The sequence below is a fragment of the Pyxicephalus adspersus genome, chromosome 3 (genome assembly GCF_032062135.1).
Source record: "Pyxicephalus adspersus chromosome 3, UCB_Pads_2.0, whole genome shotgun sequence".
Taxonomy (NCBI): domain Eukaryota; kingdom Metazoa; phylum Chordata; class Amphibia; order Anura; family Pyxicephalidae; genus Pyxicephalus; species Pyxicephalus adspersus.
The window spans coordinates 38,348,135-38,364,901 of record NC_092860.1 but is presented as its reverse complement, the minus strand read 5'-3'; the positions used below and the strand labels follow the sequence as shown (position 1 = coordinate 38,364,901).

Here is a 16,767-nt window from a genome sequence, read left to right as displayed (position 1 = left end):
GGCTGGATCAGCCTGCTTATGGGATCGCGGGGGCATGCGTGTCGGCTTCTCCTCGCTCAGAGGAGGAGGAGACACGCGCTGCAGCCAGGAGGAGAGCGAGGAGAAGAAGAAGCCCACAGCATCGCGGGATCGCGGTATCGGGTGAGTATGATTTTTTTTAATTACCGGTATATTTAACATGTATTCGGTGTATAAGACGCACCCACTTTTCCCCCCCAGTTTTGGGGAAGAAAAAGTGCGTCTTATAGTCCGAAAAATACGGTATATTATCATTATATATATATATATTCAATACAAAATTATTTGAAATTCCCGCCACGCTCCTGCATGCAGCAATGTCACCGGGAACTTCCGAGGGACAGAACGGAGGAAGAGAACGCAGCCCTAGGATGAGATATGATCGGCAAGTCTTTATTTTTTATGTTTTTAGCTCCCCCGAGTGTGGCTCAAGGTTACCGCTTTTAGCAGTCTTTTTTTACCCCGAGCTACACTCTGGGTTACCGCTCACGGGGTTAAAGAAAATAAAAATGTTAGGCTCACATGGAGATACAAATACACTGTATTTCTGGCAAGATCAGTATTTTCTGTACTTGCAGGAAATGTAATTTGTGTGGAAAAAAATAAAAGTAATGCAGCCACCGCACCTAAAGACTAATACGCCAAAATATATTACTTGTTTAGTTTTCCTTTGCTTTTTTGCTATATTGCTTGACATTATAAACATACAGAGTTACTAAGTATGAATAATCCGTCCCAAGGTTGTAATAAAAGAAAAGCCTTATAGAAAGCAGTTACATTCCAGGGGTGCTTTCTTTACACTGTGAGTAGCATTGTTTTTCGATTTCAATGGCAACCTTTTAAGTTTACACTGAAACTGAACTAAAAGGTTACTTTTTAATGGTAATAAATCGTAATATGTTTTGTTACTTTCATAAACCTAATTTAGTAATTGTAGAGTTTTCCCATTGAAGTAGAATCACAGTTGACTTCTATACCCATTTGGTTTTGTTTGTGTTTTTCTTTTTCATGTGGTTTTATGTTTGATTACATTAATAATCCTCCATTATGAAATGGACACACAATATCCAATTTCTAATTCATAATGTTCCTGAATGTTTCCCATTTCATTTATTGATGTTATTAAAGTCAACCTACAATTAGTGTTATGTCTTTGTATAACAGGCTGAAGGACATTCAACTGGAAAACAGTATTATCAAACAAATGAGGAGTGTGCTCCCACAACAGTACCTAAAAGCAAATTTGAGAAAACAATCACCATTATCAGAGGCAACTACAGCTTAGGTTGGTACACTGGCATCAAAGTTATTATTTTATTAATACATTTTCATGTTTTATTGTGTTTTTTTGTATAATCAACAATGTACATTGAGAAAAATGCTGTCTGGGGTAGACAAAAGAACACAAGCTCTATTTTAACCTGTTAACTCTTGCTTTAGTTTATTAGTTGCTGAACGTCAATTTAATCCCACAAAGCTCAAACCCTAAATGTTTTGTTTTTCCAGTGTGTTTGGCTTAAAGGAGAAGAGCATTGGGGTGGCTCGGATAGCCTACTGGCTAGCAACGTTTGCCTGTGCAAGGAGTTTGCATGATCTTCTTATGTTTGCGGGTTTCCTTTGGGCTCTTTGGTTTCCCCCAAACTTCAATAAAACATGCAATCAGGTTAACTGGCACCCTCAGAAATTGTTGGTATATGGGAAAATTGTGGCACAGAACAACCAAAAGTCATTTGCTGGGCAATATAGAGGCATAAGATAAGGATGTATAGGGGATTTTATCAGGTTTTTCCACGGTGAAATTATTGCATGTTTACAATGTTTCCAGTTTAGAAGGTGACTTTCCTTGTGTGGTAAAAAAAAAAGGAGCTTTCAAAAGGTTTTAACTATTGTGATGGTGACTAAAACTACAGCCAGTACCAAATACCACCAAGATATTTCAGGATTTAGGGTAGGTAAATGGTATATGAAGTGAACAACATACAACCAGAAATATTTGATTTTGGACAATTCCCCAAAAATTACAATTACACATAAACTTGGATTTAGGAATATCTTCAGCACACCAGGGTGTGTAATGGGTGGATTTTAGCTAGTTTGCTTTGTGTCCAATTCTATTATTAAACGTATATTGAGGAATAGACTACAGAGATGGAGACATTATCCTGCCCCTGTACAAAGCGTTGGTCAGACCACATCTGGAATATGCGGTCCAGTTTTGGCCACCAGTTCACTATAAGGACATTGTGGAATTGGAGAGAGTGCAGAGAAGGGCAATTAAATTAATAAAAGGAATGGAGGAGCTCAGCTATGAGGAGAGATTAGCTGAACTGAATCTATTCTCCCTTGAGAAGAGACGTTTAAGGGGGGGATATGATCACCCTGTATAAATATATAAACGGTCCATATAGAGAACTCTCATCCCCATTAAGTCACTTTGAGATCATTACAAAGAACAAAAGGGCACTCTTTGCGTCTGGAGGAAAAGAAGTTTAAGCTCAGGATAAGGAAGGGATTCTTCACTGTAAGGTCTGTGAAAATGTAGAATCGGCTCCCTCAGGATGTAGTTTCAGCAACTACTATAGATTGCTTTAAGAAAAAGCTGGATGTTTTTCTAGAAGCACATAATATAACTGGGTATTAAGGCTTTAAAGTAAAGATAACAGAGACTTGTGATCCAGGGAACATCCGATTGCCTCATGGAATCAGGAAGGATTTTTTTCCCCTGTTGAAGCGCATTGTACCAGGGTTTTTTTTTTGCCTTCCTCTGGACCAACTACGTCTTATAGGGTTTTATGTCTGGGATATGTTTATTTCCCTAGTGGTTGAACATGATGGACTTATGTCTTTTTTCAACCTAACCTACTATGTAACTATGTAACAATCAGTCCATAGAATACACCATGTTATCAAAAGTTTGTATACACCATTTTTGTACAATTATAACCTAGTTGCAGAGCCTAAACTGCTGGGTCAGTTCTGCATGCCATGTCAGTTCTGGTTCTGTTCCAACATTCTTCCCTCAGAGGCATTTAGTTTTTCAATATTTCTGCTACAGTTGTTCCTCTGTGGGATTTAAACAATTCCACAGATTGTTCTCTTCAGTCTTCTCCTTTCCCCGATGCACATCAGTAAACCTTGGGACTCCCATGACCTTAACTCTGGTTTTCCACTTTTCTTTCCTTGAACAACCTTTAGTAGGTATTACCTATTTAATACTGGGAACATCCCACCAGACCTCCCACTTTGGAGATGCTTTGACCTAGTCATCGTGTCATTACAGTTTGGTCCTTGGCAACGTAGCTCAGATCAATTTACACATTTGTCAGCTTCTAACAAATCACCTTCAAGAACTGACTGTTGACTTGGTGCCTAATATATCCCATCCCATTGACAGGTGGCACAGTAACAAGATGATAATATTATTAACTTCACCTGTCAGTGGTTTTAATGTTTTGCTGATCAGTGTAAATATTATTTATGAGGTTTGATGTTGCCTAATGTATGCTGGAACAGAAAGATGTGGGACTAACACACAATTAAGCACGGACAAAATGTTAAAAATCATCTTAAAAGAGATGTTTAAATTAATTAAGTCTTACTTAATTAAAATGTTCACATTACTTTAAAATATATTTTGTAGTATCAGTTTCTTAACATCTCTATTTCTTATATCGTAATAAAATTTGGAAAAACTGCTCTGTCTGTCAGTAGTTTTACTACTGACTTTGAATTCGATGCTTTAAAAATCGTGTATAGATATCATCTTTTAGTGCTAAAGAAAGCTTAGAAGAAGCCTAATGTTAGTAAATAAAGTGAACCAGTGTTATGCAGGGAAAACTTATAACTTTTTGGACTTTGATTAGTGAAATACATTATTATTTATAAATACATTATTATATTGTAACATATTTTGTGGTATCCATTCCTATATAAGGTTGTGTTCTAGTGAATGTTTCTAACTAGTGGCCAGTAAACTAATTTCTCCTAGAAAACAAATGTTACCAAGCATCTTAAAATCATATCTGTTTACATGGATCGACTGCTGTGGAACAGTGTCCAATTATCCATTGCATATGGGAGATCAAAGACACCAGCAGATGTTGTACTATTTTAGCAGCTTATGAGTGTGTTAATAATTAACGCATTGGGTAGTCTGTTCTGCTTTTCATCATTTCAGGCCCAGCCTTTTTATTAACTTTTAAGTTCAAACAAAGTTGCAGGTTATTTATAATAGATATTGCCACCTCAGTGTTAAATTACAATAGAGGTGACATTTTACTGGTTATAATGATAGCATCCTGTGATTATTTTATATTGAAATTTAGCACTCAGCATTTCTTGAGATCACAGTCAAATAAATTGAAGGACATAGATACAAAGTAGATTTTGAACCATCTCAGTTGTAACTCAGGTGGTGCTATTCATAGTAACTGGTTAGACAATGTGTGTTGTGTGTAATGGACTAGGAGTATCATATTTTTTCATGGATCAGTTACTATTACTATGCCCATTTGGAGCCTTTTGTAGATAGGGCTGTGTAACATAGATACATATTCAAGTTGAAAAAAAAGACCATTAAAATAAACAAGTAAAAAAAAATATGTAACTCAATAAAATGATTGAACTACTTAAAAACAATATAACAGTACCTTTTTACCAAAGTTACTGCATTGCAATTAAGTTTGAATATTTACTGCAAAATATAGATACTGTTTATGCATGAATATAAACTGTGTTGTCTACTTTTATCTGAAAAAACAAGAAAACTACATTGACTCGGATATAAACCTAGAGCACAACATGTGGCCATCACTGCTAAAATTCAAAACAGTAATCCAATAACACAGTAATGCCAATAAAGTTATCATGAATACATTCATCCATGGTGTGTTATTTTTAAAACTATTTAAAAGGGAAAGAAATGAAAACCTTATGCTCTCAGTCTGTTCTTTTTTTCCCCATTTCTAAAGGTTAAAGTATTTTATACTTTTGTATTGGTTTGGCTGGGTCACTTGCTTTTAACATATCTATATGCATTACTTTTGGCCACCAGTAAATGATACTATCTTTCTGTGAAGTCTATAACAAAATTTCAGATGTCTAAGATGGCAAAAGTTTGTTACACATCTTACATGAGAACACAGCGACATCTACTGGTGTGATGTCTAGTAAAAACCAAAATTCTTTTTCTAATAGCTTTTTCAGGTTAAAATAAATCATGATTTATACTTGAGTAGTTATGCTTTATTGGTAAAATTTGAGTGTATTAAAATTGAAAAGTGAGATGTTTAAAGAAAGCACAGCATACCACTGCAAGTTTCCATTTTTTGATCAGTTGCTTCTGTTAATCCACCTCAACCTTTGGTTGCTTTGATCTGAGAATTCTTGGTAGTTTCGCTGTTTTCGAGCAAACCCATTGCTTGTCATTCACCTGCAAAAACCCTAGTGCATTAAGTAGACCTTCTGATTATAACTTACTGTCAGACTTTTTCTGCATGGAATTGGTATTTAAAGTATATCTAAAGCCAACATTTTGCTTTACGGTGAGCAGGGAATGGTTTAAACTTTTTCATCTTTTCAATATTGTGTCTTGATTGGGAGATTTTATCCCAGATACATGGTAAGATATATCAAGAAGTCCATGTAGAGTGAATGGAGAGCTTTTGTTAGGCAGGTTTTTACTGGAACAGCACTTTCCCCACTAAAATATTTCCCCACACCTCCTGTTCCAGTGAAATACCAAGGTTGTCCTTTGTCTTCCAGTCTGTCTTCAGTATTCTACATTCCTGGGAATTGCAAGGATTCTTCTTGCTTCACCACTGTTTTTTTGTGAAATCCTGGTAGTCATTTCATGCTATTCTTGTTTTGCATTCTATAGTTGTTGCCCAGGAAGGATTCAGACTTCAGTCCTGTGTACCAGTTTCTCAGCCATTAAACACTTTACGTTTTTTTTTTTTTTTTGGGCAGGCATGACTGTTAGTGCCAACAAAGATGGCCTAGGAATGATTGTTCGCAGTGTTATAAATGGAGGCTCCATAAGTCGGGATGGTCGGATCCATGTGGGAGACTGTATTTTGGCTATCAATAATGAGTCTACAGCAAACCTTACCAATGCCCAGGCAAGAGCCATGCTTCGCAGACATTCTTTACTTGGACCCGATTTAAGGTAAGAAAGCCAATTATTACCAGTAAGCAATAGGATGTTGTTTACTTGTGCTTAGTGTACCAAATATGTAGGAGTCTAATTTAACAACATAGATAGACTTAAAAAAATATCACAGCCATGTCTGTTATTATCAAACCTTTAGTAGATAAATGACAGTAAAACACACATTAGCTTTAAATACATTCATTGTATCCCCTCCCTATAAATTAGTATATATTATTCATTGCATAGATTTTCCAATTCATTTTCTAGAAATAGATATAATTTTAAAGTGTAACTTTATCTTTGCACTAAAACCCGGTAATCTCCCCTAGACCGGGTTCATACTTTCTGTTCTTCCTACTCATCCTGCTTGCCAGGGGCTAAGGGCTATGTAGTCGTCAGCCTTCCTGATATTCTGATATCATACATATGCATTGGATCTAGCCATACAGATGTGTCCCAGATAAATATGCTTAGCTTAAAATTGGCCTTTCCAGTAATTTTACAGTCTAGTCTTATGTTTTGGAATGTACTGAAACAAAAGAGGTTAGGATAACCTTAAACTATTGGGTGACATACATAGAGACTGCTACAGAAATTACCTGTGCAAGTGTAATTATTTTTACATTGTTTGGGTAGCAGCACAACAGTGGATCACAACATGTATACAAATAAAATTACAAAAGCTTCTACATAAACTTCAGAACATACATAACCCTGTCATGTATCGACCAGCATTTTATTCCAGAAAAAATATGCCTTGCATGGATGATGATTCAACAAAAATTTACTGTCCCTCCTGCAACACATTAAAAAGTAATATGGGAAACTAGCAAGCCATATTAAAACAGACACTCCAATCCAAATTATGACCCCAAAGTGAAGTCTCTCACCTTGGTAATTACTACATGCTAGGTGCCAGGTTTAAAACATTGGTCCCAGGTTTAAAATATACAGGGAAGTTTAACCTAAGTGTTAACCTTGCCCATTTTACATGTGATTAATCGATTAATTTCAACATCAGTCCCTATGGCCGGGCAGTTATGAAGGGAAGGGAAAGAACAGAGTGTGTCAGTGTTGGTGGTTGGGGTGTGTAGTGCAAAAATGTGCTTAAATGTATAGAATTAATTCTGTCTGCTGTGGAGCAAAAACCCAAATAGTGAAGGACCTTTACTATAATATTTACAAGTTTTGTTAAACTGCTTGTTGATGATCTTTACATGTTAGTTGTTACTGGTCTCCATATCTCCTTACGGGACTATTAAAGGCCAGATTGTTATATGAGATAAAGCATTTTCCGTGAATCAGAAAGGTTTTTAATCCCAAATATATCCAATCCATTTGTTTAGTAATTATTTAATATTGTCAATTGTTTTTTTTTTAGCTATAGCAATTCCTAAACAGTCTGTTTGTCTCTGGCTCGGCATACAATTCATTTGAGCACATTTGCCTTTTTTGTATAAGCTCTGTTCATCTTTCTTCAAATTGTCCCTAGCATATTGTTGGGTTTAGACCTATTTTGTCATTCAAGCGTTCTAGAGAAGAAAAAAATGTATTCAACAAAACAGTACTGCAACACTCTGCAGACCTTACAGCAACCTTGTGTAAGTGAAAATGGGGAAACTTCCAAGATGAACATATTGGCATTTTTGTTAAACCACAGGTTTTCCCTTTTCCTTGAAAGGATAGAGCAATTTGAGAATCACAAGCTTTAAAACAGCTGGCTAGGGTTGCAGGTTTGCGTTGTTTTGCACTAAGAACCAGCTGTGCGGCCACTCACAGAATGCATGTCGTCCCACTTCACTATCCACCTTGCCAGAAGCTTCTGCTATCTGTGCTGGAATAAGAGCCAGGGCTTTGCCTACTGCAGCAGCTGCTTCCAACATCTGTCAGATAATTACCAGTTTGAAATAGAATTCACCTGCCCTCACCTAAAGAATAAATTCCTGATCAAGGGAGAGAAAGACGGATGGCGTTAACATTTCCCCATCCTTGTTCATAATCACGGTTATAGACACACAGAAAGAGCAGATGCTATCTGGGGGAGGTGTTGATGAAAGAGAGATAGGATTTTAGAGGAAAAGGAGACAAAATAAAATTGCACATACTTTTAACTACATATGTATGCTTCAAACATGCAGTGCGAGGCTTTGGCATTTGTTAACACTATTGTAAAAAGATGCTGCATCATATGCTTCCCATTCTAGATCTTCTCCCGCACCTGCCGATGATCAGGCCCCATTTTATGTGTGAGTATCGGTGATTCAAAAGCTCCGCATGGCTTATCATCTTCTGTTCAGTTGCTTCACTCTTCATAATAATCATTTCTAAATCTTGAGTCATAAAAGAACAGCTTTTTTTTTTCTTTTTATTATTATTAAGTAACATGTTATTCTCTCCGCAAACAAATGTTATAGTCATCCTGTGCTTAGATTTGACCTAATTTTCATATATTTTAACCTCACCCTGCATGCCTTTCTTTTTACCTAGTTTCCTTTAATATGAAAGCATTACATAGTCAATTTCTAGAAAGCCTTCCATTGTGTAATGGTCCCACTAACCCTTTAAGAACCCGGCTTCACTTCCTCTTTATCCATTGCATGTGCTGTTTGTGTAAATGCAGGCTCTGGGGGGTTTCTTGCATGTGGAGATGTCCTATTTTATCTTTTCGTAATCCTTTCCTCCCCACCTAAAACTGTTTTCCTTGAAGAAAGCAGTAATTGCATTCCTTGTTGAGTATCTGCAGCTGGAGAGAGGTAGATGCAGCTTTGATTTGCAGAAAAGAAAATGAAAAAGACCTTGGTGGTGTTTGTATTTTCATTCATTTAATTTCCTAAATCAAAACGTGTCACCTGCTGTGTCCAACCTTATCGCCAAGCAAAACAAACCAACTTGTTTCCTTGGGTTTTTGTTTTCTGCATTCACATAACACACACTAGTTAAAGTAATGAACTTTGTTCTATAGGTATGCCACAAAGAGCTTATTTTAATCCTCGGAATGTTCCTGTAGTGGGGTAGAATGTATTTTTTACCATTCAGAAGGACAATACCAAGCTACTGCTTTTCTTTCAGCATTCTGCACTGCTAAACGCTGGAACATTCAGAAGCAATTTTGTAACGTTATACTCATAATTTCTATTTGTCATTTAAAATAGGAACTTTGGAAGAACGTTCTGTTCTTGCACAGCTATTAATTCAGAAAGGAAATATGTAGTATTAGTATTTATACAAACTGAGATGAATACTGCATTTAGATACAAACCGTTTTGACACTGCTTCTACCTGCAAGTTAGATATTCTCAGCTTGACGATGCAGACTATGAAACTAATTTTGCTTACAGAATGATCCTAGTCACGTTTTACTCTACCTTTATTTCTTTTTGCTTGCACTGTATAGATCTATTGTTTGCCAACCTGTGTGAATGTAGATTTAAAAAAAACTTAGAGGAGTACATTCATTAAAAATGAAAATAAAAAATATTTTTTCAACAAGAAAAAAAACTTTTTTTGTTGAAACCATTTATTTGATGTATTTACAGCAACCAATGAATCCGGTGTTCTCTTCATTTCAGGCTTCCTGGCGTTCCCTGTTATGTCCCACACTGCCATTCACTTTCTTTAGGGTTCTTGATGATGCCCAAACTCACAAAACACATGCGCAAACAGGCAACAATCTCCCTCCGCACATGCATGGGATGGTGTACTTGTTTTCTTTTTTACATTTGAGGAAGGCCCCCGGTGATGCAGGGCATACAAAGAAAGAGCAGCATCCTGGGATATGTGACATAAGTATCCCAAGAAGCTGCATGTTTACCCTTTAGTTTTAACTGCTCTGGCAGTAAGGGCAGAAAGAGGTGGACAGATAAAAAAAAAAAAAAGGAAATGTTGTCATTCTAGTTATTTGTGCCCTTTACACTGTCAGTTTTTTGACACGTAGGCCTGTTTACATTTTTTTGCAGCAAGAAATGAACGAACAACCATAAAAAAAATCTGTTACTCACTCACCGATTGCTTGTATGATGAATGTGATAAATATGGATCAGCTAAATTGAGGAGCAGATATATTTGGCACCAGTCATGTGCCTTGTATGTCAATTTTTCACCCTTGTTATATTATGGCAAAGATTTCTTTTGGCAGATAAAATATTCAGTGTGATTGTCTATTGGTGCTTGAATCTCTGTAATGGTATGTACCACCATCAAAGTATTCCTAAAATAAATATATGTTATGGTAATGGGTTATTCTGAGGTTAAGGTTAACATGAAAATGTTTCTCCATACATTATTGGGGTCCTTTTGGGTGATCTCTCCTTACATCTTGTTCTGGTGTCCTTTGAAAATTGATTACATGACCCAGATTACAAACTTTCCATAAGCATTTAAAAAGAATTTATATTGTTCTGTGTTGTTGCTTTGGAGAGATTTTCTCTTACTTCCTATTCTAGTGACCAGCTTTGAGGGCAAAGCTACCTTGTAGTCTTCTCTTTAATCTTCTATTTATGGAACTTTATTCATCTTTTAATGTAATCGGTAAGTGCTTCTTTTGTCGGGCTGCTGAGCTGATTTTTTTCAAATACAGGAGGCTGCAAAACAAGGAATAATATGGTATAGTACTTTGCGGAGATTGCCTGGTAAACCAAGGCTCTTGTGGCTTGCTGTTGGTAAAACCACTGAAACCATGTCACTTTGATGGTCCAATATTAAGGCAGGGAAGATGGAAAAAAAAGGTGTCAAAAGTTGGTGATCTTGGCATCTGGTTACTTTTTTTCATATTAGGACACCACAAAGTATGTAGTGGAATTTTAGCTTTAGCATTGTCATAAGTGCAAGAAAATCTGTAGGAATCTCTAAGGAATCCTTTTATTGGTGAAGCTAGTTTTACCTTTCTGAACAGCATGGCATATTTAGGTCTAGATTACAGGTCTACTTTTCTTTACTGTGAGTGCAATATCTAGTTTTCATCAGAACAGCAATAGCAGAAAGATTTGTTTCTTCCTGCTGTGTCTACATACCAGAAAGTAAAGAAAAATCTCATAAATAGAAATTTATCTACAAACAGCAATGGTATGTTTGGAGAACAAAAGAAGAAAAGTACACCTCACCAAGCATTTATTTGTTTTGCTTTGGGGTTGTGGCAGCCCAAAGCATAGAAATATTTCGGGTGGAGGACATGTTGATTTTACTTTTCTTGAACCTAAATCTGTTCCCTGAAAATATCACCAAAGCTAAGTGTTTAAACTGACTTTATTTTACATGCTTATAAATGCCCAAACAGCTTTTGAAGGTAGTTAAGCATTTATACAGACATTTTAAATCAAGTTATGTGATAGAGAAGAGTTAGGATATGGGGCATTGCCTCCCAAATGCCACAAAATGTCTAAAAATGCCCAAAAATGTTTTGGTGTTTATAGGTGTTTTTAAGCATTTTTTTGTAGGCTTTTATGGTGTTCAGTGTTTTATAGCTCTTTCCAAACACTGCATATTGCTTTTACGTTACAGCCCATCACGAAAACGCTCCGATGTGGACTGGCCTTCTGGAATAAATGGGAATTTTAAGCATGGACACTGAAACGCCCAGGTTAAACGCTGGGGAAAACATGTAGGCTTAGGCATAATCTAATCTTTTACATAAACCTTCCAATATGACTAACGTGAACTTTAATCATAAACCGATGAAGCTAGCCCCCTAAAATGTAAGTCTATATTCAGTAGTCTTTCGTAATACCTTCATACTTACAGATATAGATACTCCCTGTACTTCATTTCCAAAGCCTGTGCCAACTGAATGGCCCTGTAGGACCACTGAAATGTGTTCTTTTTCCTTTGCTTCCTGCTGTTTGACAAATGGTAGGTTTCTGTGACATATCTTACCCATAGCTGGCCCAAATCCATCAATGTCACAGGCACCCCTCAGAGTGTACAATGTTCAGTAGGCAGAGAGCAATACATGATTGTTAGGCTGAACAGAGAACGGAAAAATTAAAAGAAAAAACACAAACAGGAAATGGTTACCGATATAGGTTTATAGGTGCTGAAAAGCTTCTCTCTGGACCAGTGTTTTACAACCTGGCTTTGAGAGAGTTTGCTAGGGGTCCCTTGAGCAATGAGCAGTTTGGATGTCTCAGGTCCGTTTAATAGCCAAAAAGATTATTGGTATCTCTGTAAGGGTGGCAGCCTTCCCACTGACCAGCAATGTAAGAGGCATTCCTCCTAATGACCACCACAGTAATATACTGTGAGTTGTGAATATAGTAATTATAGCAGTGGTTCCCTGAATACCTGAAAGGTTCCTCAAGGGGTTCCCCCATGTTAAAAAGATCTAAACACTGCTCTAGGCTTTTAGTTTTGCTAGGAGATGGGATTAAATGTTTTCATACACATTGGATATTTTATATCCAGCTCAAGTTCAACAAATAGTAATTTAGTATTACATTTTGCAGTAACATGTCTTGTCTAAGTTCCATTGACTTTTCTTTAAAGCGTTCCTAAACTCAGAATTTTCACTTTATATAAAAGGGTATCAAACCCTTTTATGTAAGGTAAAAATTCAGTTTTTTGTGTATTTTTTTTTAAATGCAACACCAAAAAAAAAAAAAAAAAAAAAAAAAAAAAGTTCAACACCACTCCCTAATTCTCGATCGCCTAGGAATGGATGGGAGCACAAAGCCTCCCGGTATACCTACATCGCGCATCCAGGGAGGCTCTTGGGTGCTCCTTCTGCGCATGCCAGGCGCGCTTGCTCAGAGCCAGATACCGTGACGATGCGGAACCTGATGGAAGACACCTCCGGACCGATCGACTGCTCTGCGGGATTGAAGGTAAGTGTATTTTTCTTTGTTTTAGGCATTTTTCAGTTTACTTCCTTTTTAAGATCAGCAAACCTTATATTTGGTCAAAGGTGTCCAAACATCTACATATTATGGTGCAAAAAAAGACGTGTTTAAAAAAACGCTGTTCCAAAGAGACCACATCATGTATACATCACAAACCTCAAACAAATCAGGGCTGCCATGTAAATAAATAAAGGAAGCCCTGAAAATAATAAAAAATAATAAGATGTTTAGCAGTAAAATTATGTACATTCAAAAGATAAAGTTTAAATATCAACTTTTTACTTTTAAGCATTCAGCCACGATTTTATTATTAAGCAAAAATCTGAAGAAAAAGCATTTCTCCCCTCCTCCTATAGACAACACATTTTGTATTGAAAGCAAAATCTTGATCATGCATTCATGAGTTGTTTATCTGACTCCTACTCATTGGATGTCAGTCAAAAAACCCAGGTGCCAGGCAGTGGATCAAATTCATTTTAGCTGTGATATCGTCATGTTTACTGGCTAATTCCCAAAGCACTTGTGTTGGTAGCCACCAGCTGTGATGCTTGATTAAGGTGCTGGTGGGCTTCATGGTATTTTTATCTCCCTTGATTCAATTTAGCACATAATATGAAATCAAATGGAAATTACGTGTATTCTTCTGTCAGAGCAGTGCTCTTCAGGTCTTTATTAGAAAGAACATATTATTGACAATTTGTAACTCGTTCCTTTCCATGAAAATCCCATTAAATGTTCTTTTACCGAGAAATATAATGGTTCTTTATCGAGACAGAAGGCAATATATACACAACAGTATAGTCTGGAAATGATATCTCATTATGCAGACTAGATCATTGGTCATTTACATTTTATGCTAATCTATGGAGCAGTAGCCTTGCATTTCCTGTTCTGAGATTTACAATAATGGGATTAAGTGTTTCTGTTGTCCTATTTATATGAGTAGTCGGTAAACAGGATTTTACACATTCTGTGGCAGTATCGAAGACCAGCAGTCTACATTAAAATAGTATAGTGTGGGGGTAAGGTCATATAACAGTCATGCTTCTTTGTACCCATTAAGATCTTTTAACATAAGTAAATACCAACAATATAGTTTGTTTTTTATTTTACGATTTGAAGTGAATCTGTCTCAGCAGTACATCTGATAAGTCAGTGATCTATTTATAAAAGATATTTTGACATTCACTGAAATATTTCCTGGTGGACTATCAATTATTACCATTGAAAACTATGAACCTGGAAAATTCTTCACCAGGAAATGTTTCAGTACATGTAGAATTCTTTGCTTTATAAATGGACCCCGCATACCCCATGTTAAAGTTTTATTAGTAAATGTGCAAATAGTAAATGCTACCTGCCATCGATCAGCCTTTTCTGTGCCCCTCTCCAGCTTAGTTACATTTACTAGTGCCAAGTTATGAGGAAAGTGCATTGCTATAGTCTGCAAACTGGCACTGGCCTGTCCAAATGAAATTTCTCTTACTAGCCACAGTAGACGTTAGGGCAATTACCAGGACATAGCCGTAAATTTAGGAAAAAACAAGGCGTTGATATTAAAGTATCACTAAATCAGAGAGGGACAAAAATGTATAATTTTGGCAAATAGAGGTGATCTGTCCATATTCAGTACAATGGGATATAACTTCCTTTAAATTTCCTTTTAAATAAATCCTGCATTCATATTCTAATATTATAAAGTATGAATGTAGGACATTATTATAGTTATAATGTCCTGCTGATCTTCAGGAATCAATTAATTATGGGTCACTGACCCAGAAGATGTATGCATCGAGTGATATTAGGGGAAGCCAGAACCCTTCATATGCTTACTTGTTCAATGTCACCAACCCAAAGTAACAAAGCCTCAGAGTCATTAGGAAGTGTCTAGTTTTGGCTTATACTTACAATCTTTTCTGAGTATTGGGCACTGGCAAACAAAAAAAGCTGTCAAGCAATTCTGTGATAAAACGTCTTCTACTCCCAGCATGTCTCAGTTTTTTTTTTCTAGTGTCCTAGAAAATTAATGTTTTTTTCTGTTCTGATGGGGAAAATACTTTTCTTTGTTGGTTTATTGGAGTGAACCATTAGTTTGCATAATACATGTAGCTCTTTGTTGCTACAAGAGGTTATTTGGTACACTCTCCTGATGTTACTGATACTTTGATTAGCTTTGGATCTCAAAACCTTATCGTGTTTTTTTTTTTTTTTTTTTTTTTTTTTTTGCACAACTATTAGGACTTCCAGAGGTGTATTGGAGCAGGTCTTGATTCCTATTATATGAACAAGTGTCCTTTCTGATTTAGTTTCTCCGTTCTTTATGGTGACTTGTCATGCAGACACCTCCTTACACTGGTGGTTGATGAAGCTTTTCCCAGCTCTCAGTTGACTGCTTTTGGACATCCTGAATGTATCTGATTCTTGTGTCCCTCAATGAACACTAATCCAAAGGAGATTTTTGTAAAACATGCAATAAATTATTTTTCTTGCAGTCCATTGAAACGGGCAATGCTCCTCTATTTTTATGCTCTTGCTTTTGTTACTGTTTGCAACTAAACCTAAGCATACTGGAAGGAGTAGAGGCTTTCCTAGGTTGGACTGAGAGTTTTATGTTTGTCATTGTCCAATCCTCCGGAAGGTAGTAGTATAACCGGGATTGTATGAAACTGTTTACCTTTACAAAAGGTTGAAGGGAGCAAAAAAGGTCTTATGATAAGTTCCTACAAAAACTGCTACGTACATATGTATGCTCTACCTTTGTCTTAACTGTGAATGACAACTTTAAATCTATATACCACATTAGCTGTGTAAGGTTGTTGTAATGCAGAATGGACCTTTAACAGTGTTCATTAATCTCCCTAGTGGTTAATTTCTGTCTGGATTTATATGTCTAAAAGCGGTACATTGTTTTTCATGAAAATTTATTTTACAGTTTAATATATTAGTATGAGTATAATAAAGTTTGAAACACAAAATCATGTAAAAACTAAATTGAATAAATTAAAAAATCTATATATTAAAAAAAAAAATTTTTAATTTTTTTTTTAAATACATATTATACTCATACTAATATATATATATATATATATATACTGTAAAATAAATGTTCTTGAAAACAATGTACTGCTTTTACACAAATAAATCCAATGTATTGCATTCAATACAGTTATTTTGTATTGAATGCAATACAAATGGATTTTGAATTTTCTGCCCCGGCGGCAACATACACACGCACTGACGTCACCCGGAACTCCCGGGTGACTTATCGGATGCAGAAGCCGGCCGGAGGAAGAGAGAAGAAGACAGAGATTGCTGCGATGGACAAGGCGGGACGCCGGCGGATCAGGTAAGACTTTATTTACTATTACCTGCCATAGGATTACCTAGCCAGAGTGTGACTCAACTTTTTTCTACCCCGAGTCACACTGGAGGTTACCGCTAGGGAGGTTAATATCTCAGTAATTGTGCTTTTGTAAAGTTGGTCACCTATTCTAAACAGCAGATGGATTTTTAACATTTTACATATTAAAAAGTAACAGGGCTTTATTTATACTTATTTTACAATAAAACTCCATCCTGACTAATAGACTTCCATTCAAAAGATCTTAGGACCCTGCCAAGGTCTAAAGTGCAACTAAAACATTTGTAACTAATGACTATGGGTTCCTTTAGAATTTGTGCAAAGAAAACCACAGCCTGATTGTGGGGGCTCTTTAAACTAAACTTAGATCCTTTGCGCTCAATGTTGTACATTTTAAAAAGATTAAA

General features: G+C 36.3%; 1 protein-coding gene across 6 annotated transcripts in view; it reads left to right on the top strand.

Moving 5' to 3' along the window:
• The window catches only part of MPDZ (multiple PDZ domain crumbs cell polarity complex component), a 95,527-nt gene that overhangs the window by 37,482 nt on the left and 41,278 nt on the right, over positions 1–16,767 (top strand). For 4 of the 6 annotated variants that reach the window (XM_072404284.1, XM_072404283.1, XM_072404282.1 and 1 more), the window contains exons 22-24: positions 1,183–1,303; positions 5,986–6,184; positions 8,374–8,415. In XM_072404284.1, coding sequence (XP_072260385.1) covers positions 1,183–1,303; positions 5,986–6,184; positions 8,374–8,415 — 362 coding nt within the window. The remainder of the gene's footprint in view (positions 1–1,182; positions 1,304–5,985; positions 6,185–8,373; positions 8,416–16,767) is intronic. The other 2 variants (XM_072404285.1, XM_072404281.1) reach the window with 1 other exon arrangement.